Genomic DNA, 16,857 nt, shown 5'->3' with positions numbered 1-16,857 from the left:
TAGGGGTGTAAATACTTCTGGCCATGACCCTACTTGGCTTGAACTAAGCTGCTCCCAGTACCTGTATATGCAGAGTTTACATTTTGAATGGTGATCCCCAACAACAATCAAGAAATCACACTACACACCCCATCAGCAGGGAGAACAAAAAAGAAAGATAATTTCAATGTTTATTATTTGTACATTCACCACTGATAGGCATACTCAAAGAAGAAATTTAAAAATCAAAACAAACCCTTGTACTAAATGATAAAATAATGATAAAAAACAATATTAAAACCATTGGTGAGAAAACTCATAATGCAACCTCCCCCTCTTGGGCCTGTACTGACAGTGCATGGTTAAGAGATGAGGAGGAAAGGAGGGAGCAAGAAGAGAATTAATGATCAAGACATAATCGTAACTTGTGTCAGGTGAGTGACAGATTCTCTGCCACAGAGAACTGTCTCATCTCTTTAACTAAACAGAGGGCAAGAGAAACACTGCTTTGCCTTAGTAGTTATTTCACACCTGTTCAAAAATACCCCCGAGCTGCCTTATTTAAAGACTTGATTCGAATTCATCTTATATTTTCTGTACAAAATGCCAAACACACATATTCCAATATTTTCAGATTTACGTAAGCCCAGAGGGCCGAGTTTTCTCTTTAGGCAGGACTGGCAAGGGGAGCCTTGGACTACATGTAGCAACAAAAGGATTCAGCAGAGCTGTTAAACACTGAGGCAACGACAAATGACTGCAAATCATAATTGGCACCTACAATTTGGGGCAAATGGGGAACACTGGGGAAATAATTTAAATTACCCAGCATGCCATACTGCCATCAAGACAGAAACCAAAGAGAAGCAAATGTAAAGAAAAAGATAGCAAACCTTAATAGGAGCAAGACAAATAGCACTGTGGGAATCAACACTGCAAAACATCACAGTCCCCTTTAAGCATGACTGTGTGTGGGTGTAGATGTGCCTTTAAAAAAAAAAGTGACAATTTGAGAGATGATGACGACGACATCAGTTGGTCCTCTGTTGGGTCTTAGTTGTAACAAAGTACATGTAGTGAAAGGGTGGTTTTTTTAGGAAAGTTCCATCAGCTGATTTGCCATTAGCGTCGCCTTTCTCGTGGGTCGCTGCGGCTGCGTGAGCGTCTGCCCCCGCCTGCCCCACTGCCCCCTGGCCTACGATAACCATCCCTGCGTTTGTCATTCTCCCTCTCCCTGTCTCTACCTCGGTCTCTGTCCTTGTCCCGGTCTCTGTCCTTGTCCTTGTCCTTCTCACCCTCATTCCGGTCTCCTGGTGTGGCACCTCCAAGTTTCACCCTCTCCTTACGTTCCTCTTCTCTTTTTTTCTCCTCCTCCTCTTGCTCCATCCTTCGCTTCTCACGCTCCTTCCTCCGTTCGGCTCTGGCAGCTTCTCGTTGAACAAACTAAAAGAAGAAGAAGAAAAAAAAAAACTTTCTAGATGTATGTACTTAAATTATGCATCTAAAGCAGCAAGCAAACAGTATGAACTGGTTAGTGTTTCACCTGTTCATCTGTAAGTGGAAGCCAGTAGATGCAAGGAGCTGCTTTAGTTTTGCGGAACAGGTCATCAAGCAGCTTTGCAGGGGGATCCTCAGCAGTTTTCTCTGCCCAAGAGAAGAGACAATATTAAACAAAAATCTATTTTAACTCTTAATGTAAATGCAGTCTAATCCCATATGCATGTCTTACCCTTCTTATCAGTCTTTTTCTCCTTGCTCTTTCCCCTCTCTTTACGCCGTCTTTCCCTGGAGCGCGATCTTCTCGCACCTCCCTCCTTCTCTTCTCCAACTTTTCCAAACTCTCTAACCTTGTCTCGATCCCACTCACGTTCTGCTCGGGCCCTCTCCCGGCGCTCCATCTCGCGCTCACGCTCAGCCCACTGGTCTCGCTCAGGGAGGAGAGAGGGCAAGCCCGATGTCCGACCACGGCCAGAGCCAGGCCCCTGTTCCTCTGCTCCGGGTCTGTCAGCTGCACCCAAATTTTTGTGGAATTCAAGCTACAAAGCAGAGAAATGATCAGGCTACAGACATCGCAGCATTGTGGGTGTAACAGACAAAAACGGATAACAATAAGGTCTTACTTCATCCTGCTGACAGAAATCTACACTAAGGACTTTTGGGTTGCTCTGAGGCCATTTCACTCCATGAAGAGCTGCCCTCGTGGCGACTGCCTCCTCTGAGCTCGAGTACTAAACACAGAGAGAAGACAGTTGCTCCATGAGACACTGGCCAAAGGTTACAGTCCTCTATCAGAAAGAACACATGCTTGTAGTAACTCACAGTGACATAGCAGTGAGATTTGATTTTGTCAATCCAGAAGCCCTCCTCCACAAGTATACCAGTTCTGCTGAGCAGCTCCTTAAGTTGCCCCAAAGTGAATGGTCTCACCTAAACAAAATATTACAGGAGATGTAGTGTGATCAAAAGTACATAGCATATGCATAACATAATACATATCTAATTATATACTGTATATTAAATAATGAAGTATACATGCATTTCAGCAAAATTTAAAAACTGAAGATACATAACGAGGATGTGAAATCTAAAAAGCGATCCAGGAGAAACCAAATTTGAACTGCACAAGTTCAATTTAAGACTAATCCCGGCACCATCTAAAATTTTTATTAACAAATGCAACACTAGTATTGTTTGTGTAGCCAAAGCTTCAACAAAACAACTCATCTTAAGACCATGATCAGAGGCCAAATATGTATCATGAAAGCTCCATACTTAGCTAGTAATACGTCAAGTGACTTTAGATGTTTTCCCCATCAGTACTACACAGTAAGAACCAAGTACAAAAAGTGTTAACACACCAGGTTGCAGATGTGAACAATGTTGGACACTTTGCCACGAGGTGGTGAGGGCTGCCGGGCTGTACGAACAGGGTCATCAATTGTGATGCAAACACCCGTTTTCTGCTGACTGATGGAACGACGAATGAGGGTGTTGGTGGGGGTCACTAAGGCAAAGAAGGTAGAACAGTCAGTTAGTGTTGCTAATGTTATGACACCTGCACTTTCATTAGCATCAACCTTTGTAATAACACACAGAAAATATATATGTACACACACACACACACACACACACACACACACACATTCCATCATTCAGAACATTCTCTCATTTTATACATTAATAAAACTGGATTTTATTAAAATCAAGTCAATTACTACATTTCAGAAACTGACTTTATGGATCTAAATGACTGATACAAGCTACTTTGTGATTGTTTTCTAACCAGTGCTGCTTTCTCCATCATGGCTGGTATGTAATGGGGACTGGGTTTCCACAGCTCCAGGAAATGAGGTGTCCATCTTCTCTTCATGAGCCTTTGTTCTTTCTCTGTCTCCCTGAAGATCTTCCTCCTCCAGATCCTCAAGTCTGCTCCTCTTTGCCTCTTTCTGTCCATTCTCCTGGCTTTCTGAGTGCACCACCTGCAATAATAGAGGGCATCAACATAATCAGTGCTCAATAGAGAAATAACCCTCTGACTTTCCTGAACAGCATGTTACATTTCACAATAAAGAGTTCTTTAAAAAAAAAGAAGAAGCAAATTGTAGTCCAACCTGTGTGACAGTGCGACGGATCTGTAGATCCTGGTCAGAGCGTTCCTTCTCTTCATCCTCAGCCCCAGAGAGGACAGCTTCCTCTGGGTGAAGGTCCACTACTGCCTCCTGGCCAAGACAAGGCCGGATGTCTGGGATCAGAGACTGAGGGCAAAGAACACAAATATTGCACTACAGGAATGAGCTTGCCAAATTCAACAAACAAGACAGAAGCAATGCAAGCATCTCATAGTCTTCCTATGCTGCAAGTACCTTGAGTGAATCTGTAGTGATGCTGATTGAAGGTTTCTTGGCAGTGACAGCTGTGCTGGAGCCCCACCTCCTCTTGCGACCAGCTGCAGTCCCTGACTCTTGCTCACCCTCTGCACTGCCAGTGCCTGGGGACGATCTGCTGCCTGGTAAGACAAGAACAGAAAAATACTGAATCCTGAGGCACATGGGATACAGTACAAGCAAAGATGGAATATAAAAAAAATCCATAAAGATGATACAGTTTCTTCTGGGCCAATTTTTTTGAAGATGGTCATGAGCATATAATCCACATTAAGACATTTATGCAGTGTTTCTAAACCTTAGACTACATGATACATAATGAAAAGATTTTTATGAGACAAAAATGGCATATAACTAAGACTAATGATCAGTTACAGATAGTGGTAAAGAAGAGATCGAGTTGGCAGGGGGTACTCACTGCTAAGAGAGATCTTACGAGCCGAGAAGGCCTTCGGTATCTGTAAAGCAAGAAGATAAATACAACACAGGACACATGAAAGAGGGGAGACTGACACCATGGGTGGAGATAAATATTCAAGGTTAGGTTGGAAGAAAGGTTAAAACCATGACAAGAAGGGGGACACGTAGGGACTGTGAGTGAATGACAAAAAACAAATCAAATTCAAGTCAACTCATGGCACTGAACCACGCTGTTTTGTGTTAAAGTGTGTATATGTGATAATCAACAATTAATATTCTTGAATATAGCTTGCTTCTTAAGAGTAAACTGTAGCTGCAGTCTCTATCAAACAATATGATAAATATGGCAGTTTAATTCCCAGAGCTAAAATTATTTTAAAACCCTGTGCCTGAAGAGACACTAACCACAATTTGTTTCATAGAAGTAGGTCAAGAAAGATTACAAGATAGAGGTTCAGAGCAACTTGGATTAATCCACAGGTGCAACAATAAAACATTTCCCAAAAAATGGTTATTATCCCAAAGACTACAGGAACTAAGCAGTTTCTCTGACACCTGATCCTTACTTATCTGGATATGACCCAATCACGACTACATGTACTGTAACTAGGCAACAACAATCCAATCAAAGGTGGCCGAGATGTTTGGATGGAAATCGGAATGCTGGCTGGGTGGCAGGATGGGTTCAACAGTTCATTTCAGTAGGGGCCTGAAAATACTTTAGGCCAAAGCAGTCATCCTAAGGTGTTCTGGCATATTAGTCCCTTTAAAGATGTAGCAGCTCTAGTAGACCAGATGGTGCATGTTGTAAACATGTCGCAGAGCATACAAATCCAACATTTTGATTTTATTGCTCAGTTGTACTTAGAGGTCTAATTACATACTGAGAGTCAAAGTATCAAATATTTGGATGCTGTAGAAAGAGACCTAAATGAGAAGTCTTTCTTCTTCTTCTTCTTTCGACTGTTCCCGTTAGGGGTCACCACAATGAATCATCTGTTTCCAGCTAACTCTATCCTCGGCATCCTCTACTCTCGCCCCAATTAACTTCATGTCCTCTTTTAGCACATCCATATATCTCCTCTTTGGCCTTCCTCTTGACTTCTTGCTTGGCAGCTCCATCTCCAACATCCTTCTACCAATAGAGAAGTCTTTCTTCAGTTCAGTTAAAATCTCTGAAGCCCACTAAGTTCAGATAAAAGGTTAGGGGCCTGTGCTGGAGAAATCCAAATCTCATCAAGGTATTAACAAAAATCCAAAATGTGACAATTCACCAGCCACGTTAAATGCATGTCCACAATGCCTCACATGTATTTGCAAGTGCATTAGAAATGTCTCGAAGTGAGACCATCTGAAAACTGGTGAGCTGTTGTGAGGGTTTCACAGCAGCTTTGATGTGATGCGAGTGCATGTCCCTGCTGGTCTCTTCTCTGTGTAGAGCTTTGAGGCCCTTGGGCAGATTCATGGACTCGAGGATAAAAGAGGTGGGTCAAAGTGAATAGCCAACCTCGTCTTTGAATCTTCTGGTCCCGTATATAGATCTTGCCATACATATCCCTGAAAACGAGGCAGGTTTTTTTTTTTTTTTTTGCCATGGGTGTCTCTCTGCAGTGCAGCCTCGTGGGCCTATCTGTGGTCAACTCTGGATTCTTGGGGACAGTGGAACAGATGCAGCAGAACCAGTAATATTGGCAGAGGCTTGATATGGGCAACAAAATCCAAACAGTAATCCAAACACCTGTTAAACAAGCTGAACACAGCAACAAACTTACAGCAATGTGACATCTTCATTCTCCTCATGGTCAAAATGCCTGGTCCTGTTCACTCACTAAACCCATACGGTGCTCATTATGCTGACTGTAGCAAGTTTGTTGAGAACAATAAAAACCAAATGCTCACTTTAACCAGCCAAAAATCTAATGAGCTCTCTGTATGAAAATGAGTGAATTCTTGTCATGAGACCAGCAGCTCCTCTATAACAGTGCATGTGTCCACCAGAGAGGACAGTCACCAGTTTAAAGTAAGAACATATACCCTCATTAAACACTGAAATTGCCAACTGTGAATTTAAGCCCTCCCAAACTTGCCATTCTGGGCGGGGATTGCAAAATAATTTCATCCTAACAGAGGATGACAATCTACACTCTAGGATACAGACATTCAGTCAGTTCCATGTTATAACTGAACAGGAACAGTGGCAGTGCGGCGTTTATCACAAAGTTTTAACATTTGCACAGCCATCTGTTATATTTTATTTAATAACAATCAGAAGGCAAATCTCATGAAAATAAAAACTGTAAAGCTTTTTTTATGTTCGGTAATTTTTGTAGCAGAAGCCTTGCATTCTTATTAAGTACCTGTGTATTGGTACTTGGTATAGGCAAGTACTCAAATGCAAGTACTTGTATTTGGTCTGAAGAAAAAAAAAGGTATTGGTGCATCCCTAGTGCCAATCTCAGAAATGCAGCTATGAAGGCTCAAATGGGTCGATCCATTTAAGTCCTCAGCAACTGACAGCTTTGATGACCAAAACAATTCATGGTTCTTCAAATGCCTTACCTCCTCAATGGTCTCTGGAGGTTTCTCTGGCTCTGCCATGGCAAGTTCCTTCACCTGCCTGCACAGTGTGAAAAAAAACATCAACAAGAAAGGATGGAACAGAGAGGCAGACAGTTAGGATAAAGTCAAGAGAAAATCTTTTCTATTTATCTTGAAAACCAAATAAAGTAGTTAAAAATAAATGCATAAATTCACAGCATTACAACAGAATATGAAATTTTAATATGAATACAGAATATCAAAACTTAATGTCAAAATCTGAGTAATAGAAAATTGAGAATAGAATGTGTGCAGCCAAAATTATTATGAGATCGCAATTACATGAAGTATACATGATTTGTAGTTAACTGGAATAAACATGCAAAAGCACTACTATGCTCATTTAAATATCATTAAATATCATGAAACTACGTTTAACATCCTTAAACATAGACAAGATAAAAATGGAAACCAATTTAAAATCCAGATGCTGCAAAAATAACCGCTTTAAACGCCTCTCACAAGATTGAAAACTGTCATTTTGTAATTCGTTGCTATTAATATTCCAAAAGAAAATGAGCCGGGGAGAGGAGTCGAGGAATGCACCGCCATCGCAATCGTCCCAAGTTCGTCCAGCCTAAGCCGAGCGCTCAGCGACATTCACACAATACCACGCCGCCGTGTCATCCTCGTGCACGCACACGTGAACACGTCCACTCATTCCGATTAAAATGTGCTTGGGGCATCACAGCAAACACAGTGTTCTCCGTTCAAACGCAGCACACACACAAACCGCCGCCGCTGATGCTAAAACGAGTGCACCGCAGCGACCTACCTTCCTTCCCTTCTCTCACTCCTACCTCACTCTCACCAGAGACTACTCCTCCATGAACGCATTCATGCTCGGTCCGGCTGACAACTGAAACCTGCGACGGACAAGGCCTCGCCTTCTGTTTAGCTGAGCAGCTGTATGAAAACCACAGCCCGGCAATGGTAACTAAAGCCATCAGCAGAGCACAGCCATGTTACAACGAACAAAAAAATCATCTGTAAAAAGAAAGGACCCGCGTCTTCTCAGCCACACCGGCTTTAGGGCAGTCTAATCAATCGCCTGATGGAAAATTCAATAACCAGCATCTCATATGACACTGCTTTATCGTCACCATACCTTATTCAGAAACATAAAGATACGCAGGCTCTAATGGGATTATGTGATCTGATGGCAGTGAACTTATATTTGATATTTTACATTTGACAAACAATGACCACAAAAATATTTTAACTGTGTTACACTGTCACTTTCATGAAAACAATATAAACACGATGCGATCCAAAATAGTGAGCCCTTTTCCTGTCAGTTTATGAAATAATGTAAACACAGATATTGAGTGAGAGCTTCTTAAAAATAATGCATACTCCTATAGCATTGCTCAGAAAAGTCTTTACTGAGTCCAGTTTTATCACATTACACCTGCAACATCTGGGAGCAGCAGAAGTAGCTTTGAAATCTGGTGACTATTAATTGGAATTCATTGTGTTACATCCTGTTTTATTCTGGAGTTTCCTGTTTCCAGCTTACTTAGCTGATTGACAGGCACCTGTGCTGGCTTGTTGGCTGGGCTTTTGTTCATCTCTCTCTTCTTTCCCTCTCCACACTGCTACAGCAGCACCTTTAAGGGGCTTGGTAAATGTTTTTCATTCATTTATTCATCTTTTTAATAGCCGTCCCTGGTAGGCTAGTGGTTAAGGCACAGCGCTCTCGCCGCAGCGCCCCGGGTTCGAATCAGGGTTGCATCAGGAAGGGCATCCAGCGTAAAACACATGCCAAATGTCAACATGCGAGTCGTCAGTGTGATGATTCCCTAAATGGGAAAAAGCTGAAAGTGACTTTATCTTTCTATTCATCTTTTTAATAAAACATCTATGCATTAAGCTTCTACTCCAGTGTTGTGTTTGGTATTTGAGTTAGCCTTAACAATTTCTTGATTTTTCTGGGAGACTGGATAAGTCTGGTGTTTAGAGCCACTGTAAAGTTGTAAAATTAATACAACCAAAATAGAGTGGAAACTCTATATAGTCGCTGTGGAGTTTATACAGTGAATGTCAACTCTAGAATTGGGAATATATATCTCTACAACTGAGTATTTCTACCACTTATGGTGGGGATACACTTAGCAGCTGTTGAGCCAACTGTGAATGGGATCTGGATATGACTGATCAGGCCCAGCCTGTCCTAGTAGATAAAATCAGTAGCTTAATGTTGTTTTATCTGTTGGCAGATAAAATCGTGTACCATGTAAAGATTCTAATCTTAAGATCCAGGTTCTTCCAGTTGTTCACCTAAAGAGTTTTTTTTATATACATCTTTTACATTTGTTACTCACATCAGCGACTGATGATGTCACCAACGCGTCCCCTGAGAGAGACATATCGGTAAATAAAGGTAAAGATTCAAGAATGGGGATTTAAAAGGACTGTAGTGTGAAAGGTCCACTAGACAAATGAAGTGGAGGAAAAACTGTGCCAGGAGAATGAACGCCTCTACAAATTTAAGAGCAACAGGACTGATAAAATCCAGGTGAAACGTCTTCAACCTAGAACCTAGTCCAGTTGAGTTTTTTCGACTTTTTTTTTTTTTCCAGTGTGCCTTTTTGTTCTTTTTTTGCCATTTTTGGTTCAAACTGAACCACAAACTATGGATGTTGTTGTGTGTTGTCCACAGCGTTTAATCAATTGTAAGGTGTATGCTCTTTCCCAAATATGAAGGACTAAAAATGTGCACAAATTGGTGAAACCAGTCTTTTGTTAAATGTATTTAACAATCATGGCAGAGCAACAGCTTTGTAAAAAATGCCTATGAAGTCTTAGAAGTGTATGTCAAATAGAGCTCAACAATAACTAGACACCCAATTCACAGTTTGCAGGACACAGATTCATTCCTTTGTGTGCGATTCTGACACACACACACAAATAATGTAAAGGATGAGTTTCATAATACCAAGACCTGACCTTTGTTTGTCTTTGTTCTCCTCTTCATGGCTGTCTTTTCTCTTCCTGTGTGTCTCCTCTCTGGCTGGTAAATCAGTGAAATGTTTCTGAGAATTTAAAACAGCAGAAATTGAATAAGATGGTAATAACATACTGTATATCACAGCTGTTGAAGTAGTTGATGTATTCACCAAAAGGAAACTCATTGGCTGGTATAACACTATTATGAGATTTGTCTACAGTATAAACTGATGTTAGGCAACCATCTTCTTAGCAATTGAGATTTCTGGTTAAGATGTGGACACACACAGCTGTTACTGATGTTAAAAAATCTGATGGTGAGATCACTTATAAGCAACTGACCATGGTGTGACTCTCTCTATCAGCAGTTGTGTTGCTCTCCTCTCCAGAAATCTCTCCTCTGGAAGGCAAAGCTTTTGAGGTGTCCTTTAAACCCTCAGTTGGAGCCTCTACTGTCACTCTGTGCTGTTGCAAGGGATCTCTTTCAGGTTTCCCCTCCTAAAACACACAGACAACACAGCAATATTTTAGGCACATAAAAAAATATACAAAATATGCTTTGTTTTTACTACACTAATACAACCTTGAAATAAACAGAGCTCACTCAACATGTGTTGAAACCTCCTGCATGCGAGTTGAATGTTGCCCATATACTAATCTGAGCACAAATATACCATCATCTGACAGTTTTATACACGTGACAAGCACAATTTTGCATTTAGGCACTGAACAAAGAGCTATTGTAAACAACCCCTGAAGACACAGTCAGTCAACGCACCTTCAGACATGTCTTCACTGTAAAAGCCACCAAGTGTTGAGTATGTATTAGCAGTAGCTTAATGTTGCATTCAAATACATCAGGTAAGACACTATGGGGATATTTACTTGGGCTGCCCCCTCAAAGCTGGCTAGTCGAGTCATTAGTCAAGAGACCCATCAGACAACTGAGAGTCTTCTAGTTGAGTCTTTGTTTTTATCTTTCATTTTATTTTTCGTCAGCCAGTGCGCATTACAATAGAAGGCAGTCCCAGCCCATGTTAGCAAGTCATCCTCATTTAGGTGTGCCAAGCAGCAATTTGCTCAATACGTCCCCCTGTGGTCCGACAACACTATTTAGCCAACTGCTGCTGAGAATAAGGAGAAAAAGGCAATAAAATCCACTAAGACAATACACATAAAGGTGAGACTTGTACTTTATTGGAAGTGTTTTCAAACACTTGTATATCAGAGGACTAGTATGTTTTCTTATATTCTTTAGCAGTGCAAGCTGGCACACATTAAACATAACAGCATGTGCTGTGCTTAACTGAGGAGAGAAGTTCAAACTTGTAAACTAGGCTATAACCATGTCTCAAAAGGAAAAACTGCCCATAAGAGCACAGTTTCAACAGAAATACAAGTGTGCTGCTGTCTTACTATCCCAACAAATCCATATGGAAGCCCAGCAATATACAGTATGTCGTAAATTTAAATAAGTCACAATTTAAATCTTGCATCATAAACAAATGTCTTTACTGATTAAGTGCTCAGAAATATGTCCCTGTCACTCTTTTGCATTTGAATACCAACGTTTATGTGTTCAAAATGACCAGTGAAATTCATGCCAGTTGATTTTCTGACAGTCCAGGCTATATTAAAGGAAAAAAGAATGAACAGTTCACACTGGTAGTACAGTTGGGTAGCACCGTAATTTGCAGCTCATTTTCTGACACTAGCTGTGAAACTGCACATGTTCACATTCAACTAAGGACTAGCAGTGAGAAACAGAAGAAATGCAGTAGCGCAGGAATCTGTGCTGAGGTGCATCCAATATGTATTTTAAGGTGTTCCCCTTCAGAAATGCAAAAATTAGGAAGGAGAGGATGGAAATTTATACAAATACCCTCAGCACCTGATTTACCATGGCTGAGATTTAATTTTATGAGAAAGCAGGTGTTAAAATTAGCAAGACTGCTGTCAGCCGGCAGCTGCTAGTCACCTGAGACATAGTCAAAAGAACATGTTTGAGGAGAGAGAGAATGTTTGTAAATCGCATCACTCGCCAGAGGAGCATGTGAGGGACTTTGTCAACCATGCTTCAGTTACTGAATTAAATAAAAGATCATTTGACTAGCATGAGACTATGTGACTTAAGTTCTGAAATGTGTTTGTTGATTTCTTTATTAACCATATTAAAGTTTGGTCACTGTGAACTTAAGACATTCTTCTACACTTCCTCTCAGTCCACCCATGCCTTCAGGCAGCAGATCCAAAGCAGAGGTGTATTCAAATTAACATAGCTGGAGCTGTGCTCATTTATGTATGTATAGGTAAAATTGCCACTAAATAAAGAAAATTTAAAGACTGTGGTGCCGCAGTATTTTCTGCACCTGATGGTAACTTGCAACAGGTTTAATAAATATCCCCCTGTGCTCATTGGCAGGTGAAGAGGCCAGTGAAGGTTTTAAAACATTTTACTGTTATGAAAGGCTCTTATGATATGCAGGGGTGGCATAGTGCAGCTCCTGGACATAACAGGAAGTATCCACACCAAACACCGCCATTCCCAACGCAAAAATTGAATTGTAATGCCAATTGATCCTCTAAATTTGGGTGTTGTTGTTATACCACTTCAGTAACTTTAGATATTCCAAGGCGAAATAAATACTCCCGTAAAAATGTAAATGCTACCTTAAGATGTCCTGACGCTTACTGTGAAGCACCAGTAAACAGTAATAGGCATCCTCTCCTTGCCTAATAGTAGTCTTGTCTGAAAACTCCCACCTAAAACTGAAGTTGTGCCTGCATCGTGAGCTCTAATTACAACTGCTAATGACTGCATGTAGTCAGCATGCAGTATGTGTTTGACAATTTGTATAGATCTGATTTCACTTTGCATTAAAACAATTCTTTTATTTTAGCTTATCAGTGTAAAAAGTACTTTAGGTGATTCCATGAAAAGACAGTAGAACACTGGACAATATGTTAAGGACAGAGAGGTTCCTTTCAGACCACTTACCCTTCTGCCTCTGGAGGTGGTTTTCTCTTGAGAAGTTGTGGATGAACCACTGGACTGAGATGATGAAGACCCAGAGTCTGATTCTGAGGATGAGGAATCTTTAGATGATGATCTTTGTCTTGTTTGTTTATCCTCCTCCTTTGCATATCTTCTTGTCCACTGTGCAGCTTCCACTGGGATTGAAGGGTCCTTGCGCTCATTTACTTCTTTTGCTTTTTTGGCGGATCCCTTGACATCCTGTTCAGTGTTCACTGAATCAGACTGTTGTTTGTACTTCATTCTGAGGCTTGTGGCCTCTTCCTTTTTGGGACTCAGGCTCAGTGTAGTACTAACAATGCCTTCTTTCTCAGACTGGGTTCCAAAAGACTCCAGCGGCACCACATCGACCTCATGTTTAGTCTGCATCTGTGGCTCTTCCTGTTCAGTTGAGGGCTGGTGTTCCTCCTCGACACTAGTGGGGGAGGACACAGGTGAGGCCCGTGGCTGTGGGGTATCAGAGAAGGTACGGGGCCGCTTGATAACCGTGGAAGAGGAGAAAGTTTGGGACTGAACTGGGGAGTCCCTTAAGAACCGGAACTTCTTAAATGAGGACTGTGGTGACAGAGGTATTGGTGACATGGGTGTACCAGACTCTGCTGCTTGGGCTTCACTCCGGGACATCCGACCATGGACATCTTCCTGCTCACCTGCTTCTGATGATGACTTTCTAGCTGGTCCTGTGGAGAGGGGGGGAGGAGTGGGCATGGGGATGAGACCAATCTCACGGCCACGTTTGGATGGAGGGAGGTGACTCTCCCTCTCCTTTTCAGCCATCCTAGTTCTCTCTTTCTCCTGTTCCAGGGCCCTCTCCTGCTTCTCCTTTTCTTTCTCCTTCTCTAATCTTTCATGTTCAAGAGCTTTTCCCCTCTCTTCCTCCAAAACTCTCTCTTTCTCTTTCCTCTCCTCCTCCATGGCTCTCTCCCTTTCAAATTTCTCCTGCTCTAGAGCTTTTTCCTTCTCTAGCCTAGCTTTTCTCTCCTTTTCTCTTTCTTTCTCCATCTTATCTTGTTCCAGAGCTGCCTTTCTTTCTGCTTTCTTCTCTTCTTCCCTCTCCCATTCCAAGACCTTTTCCCTCTCTAGTTCCATTGATTTCTCCCTTTCAAGTCTCTCCTTTTCCTTCCTCTCAAGCTCCAGCTTCTCTTGCTCTAGGGCCCTCTCCTTCTCCAGCCTTTCTTGTTCTAGAACTTTTTCTCTTTCTATTCTCTCTTCCTCAATGGCCCTCTCTCTTTCTTGTTTCTCTTGCTCCAGGGCTTTCTCTCTCTCTTGTTCTAAGGCTTTCTCCCTCTCTAACCTTTCCCTTTCCAATGCCAAAGCCTTCTCTCTTTCAGTCCTCTCTTTCTCCTGCCTCTCAAGCTCCAAAGCTCGTTCCTTTTCTAATCTCTCTTGTTCAAGAGCCCTTTCTCTCTCCTTTTCCTTCTCCAAAACCTTGGCTCTTTCTAGCTCCATCATTCTCTCAATTTCTTCCCTCTCTCTCTCCTCTTTTTCTCTCTGTAGACGTTCTTGCTCCAGGACCCTCTGTCTTTCAAGCTCCTTCTGCCTCTCTAGCTCCAGGGCCCTCTCTTGTGCCAAGGCTTGCTCTTGCTCTTCCCTCTCTTTAGCCAAAGCTAGTGCCCTCTCCTGTCTTTCTTGCTCTAGAGCAAGTTCCCTCTCCCGCTGCAAAGCCTTTTCTCGTTCTTCTCTTTCTAAGGTGTGCTGCCGCTCAATTCTCTCTCTCTCCAAGGCTTTCTGTCTTTCCTCTCTCTCAAGTGCAAGGGCTCTTTCCCGCTCTGCCTCAATTTCTTGTTCTCGCTCAAGTGCCTTTTCTCTTTCTATCTCAAAATCCCTCTTTTCTGTGGCAGTGGCCTTGAGCACACTCACTGGTACTTGAATATGGCCCGAATGTGCTCCGGTGACACCCTGGTTGGTGCCTGGAATCATGGGAAATGGCGCATGGCCTGCAGTGTTGGTTGTGTGAGTGATGGCAGATACCAGACCCTCTGGAGGTCCTCTACCAGGAAACAATGTAGCTGAGGGTGGACTGCTGTCTTGTCTATCACCTTCCCCATCACCACCATGCCAAGTTGCTCCAGAGAAAGCACCTTCTGACTCCATTTTACGTGCCAGAAGGGTCAGTGGTCCAGGCTTGCGCTCAACATTTTGCTACTGCTGCCGCTGCTGGAAGAACCAGAGCTGGAGGTACTAGGGGAGTGCCTAGCTGGGGCTACACCTGGACTAGGGGGGCTCTGTTTAGGGGTGTCAGGCAAAGGGAATGACAACTCTGGAGGTGGGGAGGGGGGAGGTGTTGGCTGGCGGAGCTGAGGAGACAGAAGGGATGGGATGTGCTGCTGCTGAGGCTGACAGGATGCTCCAGACCTGTCTCTAGTCATGGGTGCTCTGGCTGGCTCCCTGAAGCTTCTCCGAGTACCGCTGTTCCAGTCATCATTGTCACCATCCTCCTCGCCATCCTCACTATCCTCATCGTCACTGTCAGCTGCAACTTTTCCGGATGCAGAATCCCTCTCTGGCTGGTGCTCCCCGCCTGGAATGCACATTGCCACTGACCCAGAAGCAGGAGGACTGGACATGTCAGCCTCCTGGTTCCTGTTACCCTCTTCATCATGTCCTGCACCAAAGAATCCCTCTCCACTAGAGGGGCCAGGTGGCCTGTGCTGCTCAGTCAGTGCTGCTGTGACATCCTGATGAGAACAGAAGGCACCAATTGCATTCCATGTAAATGATCTGTCACAATCCTTAGGAGCAAGTTCCTTTTGAATATAAAATATCTTTGAGCATAGAAGCTTTCCAGGCAAAAAGATTAGAAAATGTGACTGACTACCATAAGAGAAAAGGGATTTCTGACCTGGGCTTGAGAAGCACATGAGGTACTGTTGTTAACTTCTGAATGGTCTTCTTGCTCTGTTTACAAAGGAGAAATAAAGTCACAAAAATGTTTTCATAATGATTCTAGATGAGTACAGTAGTTTACTCATTTTCAGTGGAGGATTCTAATAACACTTACCATTTGTTTCATATGCTTCACGAGCCTCCTTCTCCAGGCGCTGCCTCAAAAGCTCTTGTTGTTTAGCCAGATACTGCTTGATAAAGCTGTTCTGGCTCATTTCCTCAGCCATCTAAATACAGAGAGATCATTAAAAGTAGGCTGCAAATTCTCAGGTTCACACATGTAACTTTTTTGCAAACATTCACAAGAACTGTGCTAATACACTGTTACATGTGAAGAGACTTGGCTTTGAAGTGAAAATAAAAGCTTCTTTGAGTCCAGGGTATATACAGCAATCCTTAAGTTAAATTTGATACCTTTTAATACCTTTTTTTACTACCTTCGGATTTTTTTAAAACCATCATGACACTGAGTTTCAAGTGTTAATCAGCGACCTTATTAAGGTTGAAGCAGATTTTGACATATATAACACTATACACAACAGAATAGATTTAGAGACTCACTGATGTTGACCACATATTGCACACATTTATTTCACTTCATGAATAAAAATAAAACAAACTACAAAAAATGTGCAATGAAGAGAACAGTTCCAGCACACTGGCTGGCATTCGCTGCTACAAACTGGCATCTGCTATATGAACTATGAACTGGTATTATTTGATTTTAACATAAACCTTTGCTATAGGCCTAAAATGAACTCATGAGCAAAAGAATTTTATGGCAAGTGTCTTAATTGCATGGCCTTTTCTTCAATAGTTTTGTCCATTTTATCCAGTTCCTCTTTTTTCTCTTTGTATCTCCTTCTGAGTGTGTTGGATTTAGTGATAAGCTGGGCCATTTTTGACCCAGCCTTCCCCTCTGCCACCTCGGCCAACTTGTTGGCATCATTTTCAAGGATGGCACAGACATCGTCCAGGACTCTGCGTTGCTGTCTGAGCGCCACTAGTTCTTCCTCTGCGGCCTTCCTCTTCAGTGTCTGAGCAGCACTCTCCCTCTTTTTGCGTTCTTGCTCAAGGTATAGCCTGTACTGGGACCTTGCTGAGGCC

General features: G+C 42.4%; 1 protein-coding gene across 1 annotated transcript in view; it reads right to left on the bottom strand.

Moving 5' to 3' along the window:
- Window positions 1-152: 152 nt before the first annotated feature.
- The window catches only part of acin1a (apoptotic chromatin condensation inducer 1a), a 21,902-nt gene continuing 5,197 nt past the window's right edge, over window positions 153-16,857 (bottom strand). The window contains 17 exon segments of the mRNA XM_020604487.1: window positions 153-1,422; window positions 1,523-1,623; window positions 1,709-2,015; window positions 2,100-2,207; window positions 2,299-2,406; window positions 2,838-2,983; window positions 3,263-3,458; window positions 3,591-3,734; window positions 3,843-3,985; window positions 4,282-4,321; window positions 6,843-6,900; window positions 9,831-9,916; window positions 10,173-10,328; window positions 12,829-15,005; window positions 15,008-15,542; window positions 15,707-15,762; window positions 15,866-15,977. Coding sequence (XP_020460143.1) covers window positions 1,102-1,422; window positions 1,523-1,623; window positions 1,709-2,015; window positions 2,100-2,207; window positions 2,299-2,406; window positions 2,838-2,983; window positions 3,263-3,458; window positions 3,591-3,734; window positions 3,843-3,985; window positions 4,282-4,321; window positions 6,843-6,900; window positions 9,831-9,916; window positions 10,173-10,328; window positions 12,829-15,005; window positions 15,008-15,542; window positions 15,707-15,762; window positions 15,866-15,977 — 4,794 coding nt within the window. The 3' untranslated portion in view covers window positions 153-1,101.

The sequence above is a fragment of the Monopterus albus genome, unplaced genomic scaffold, assembly GCF_001952655.1.
Source record: "Monopterus albus unplaced genomic scaffold, M_albus_1.0 scaffold66.1, whole genome shotgun sequence".
Taxonomy (NCBI): domain Eukaryota; kingdom Metazoa; phylum Chordata; class Actinopteri; order Synbranchiformes; family Synbranchidae; genus Monopterus; species Monopterus albus.
This window is presented reverse-complemented; position numbering and strand designations above follow the sequence as displayed.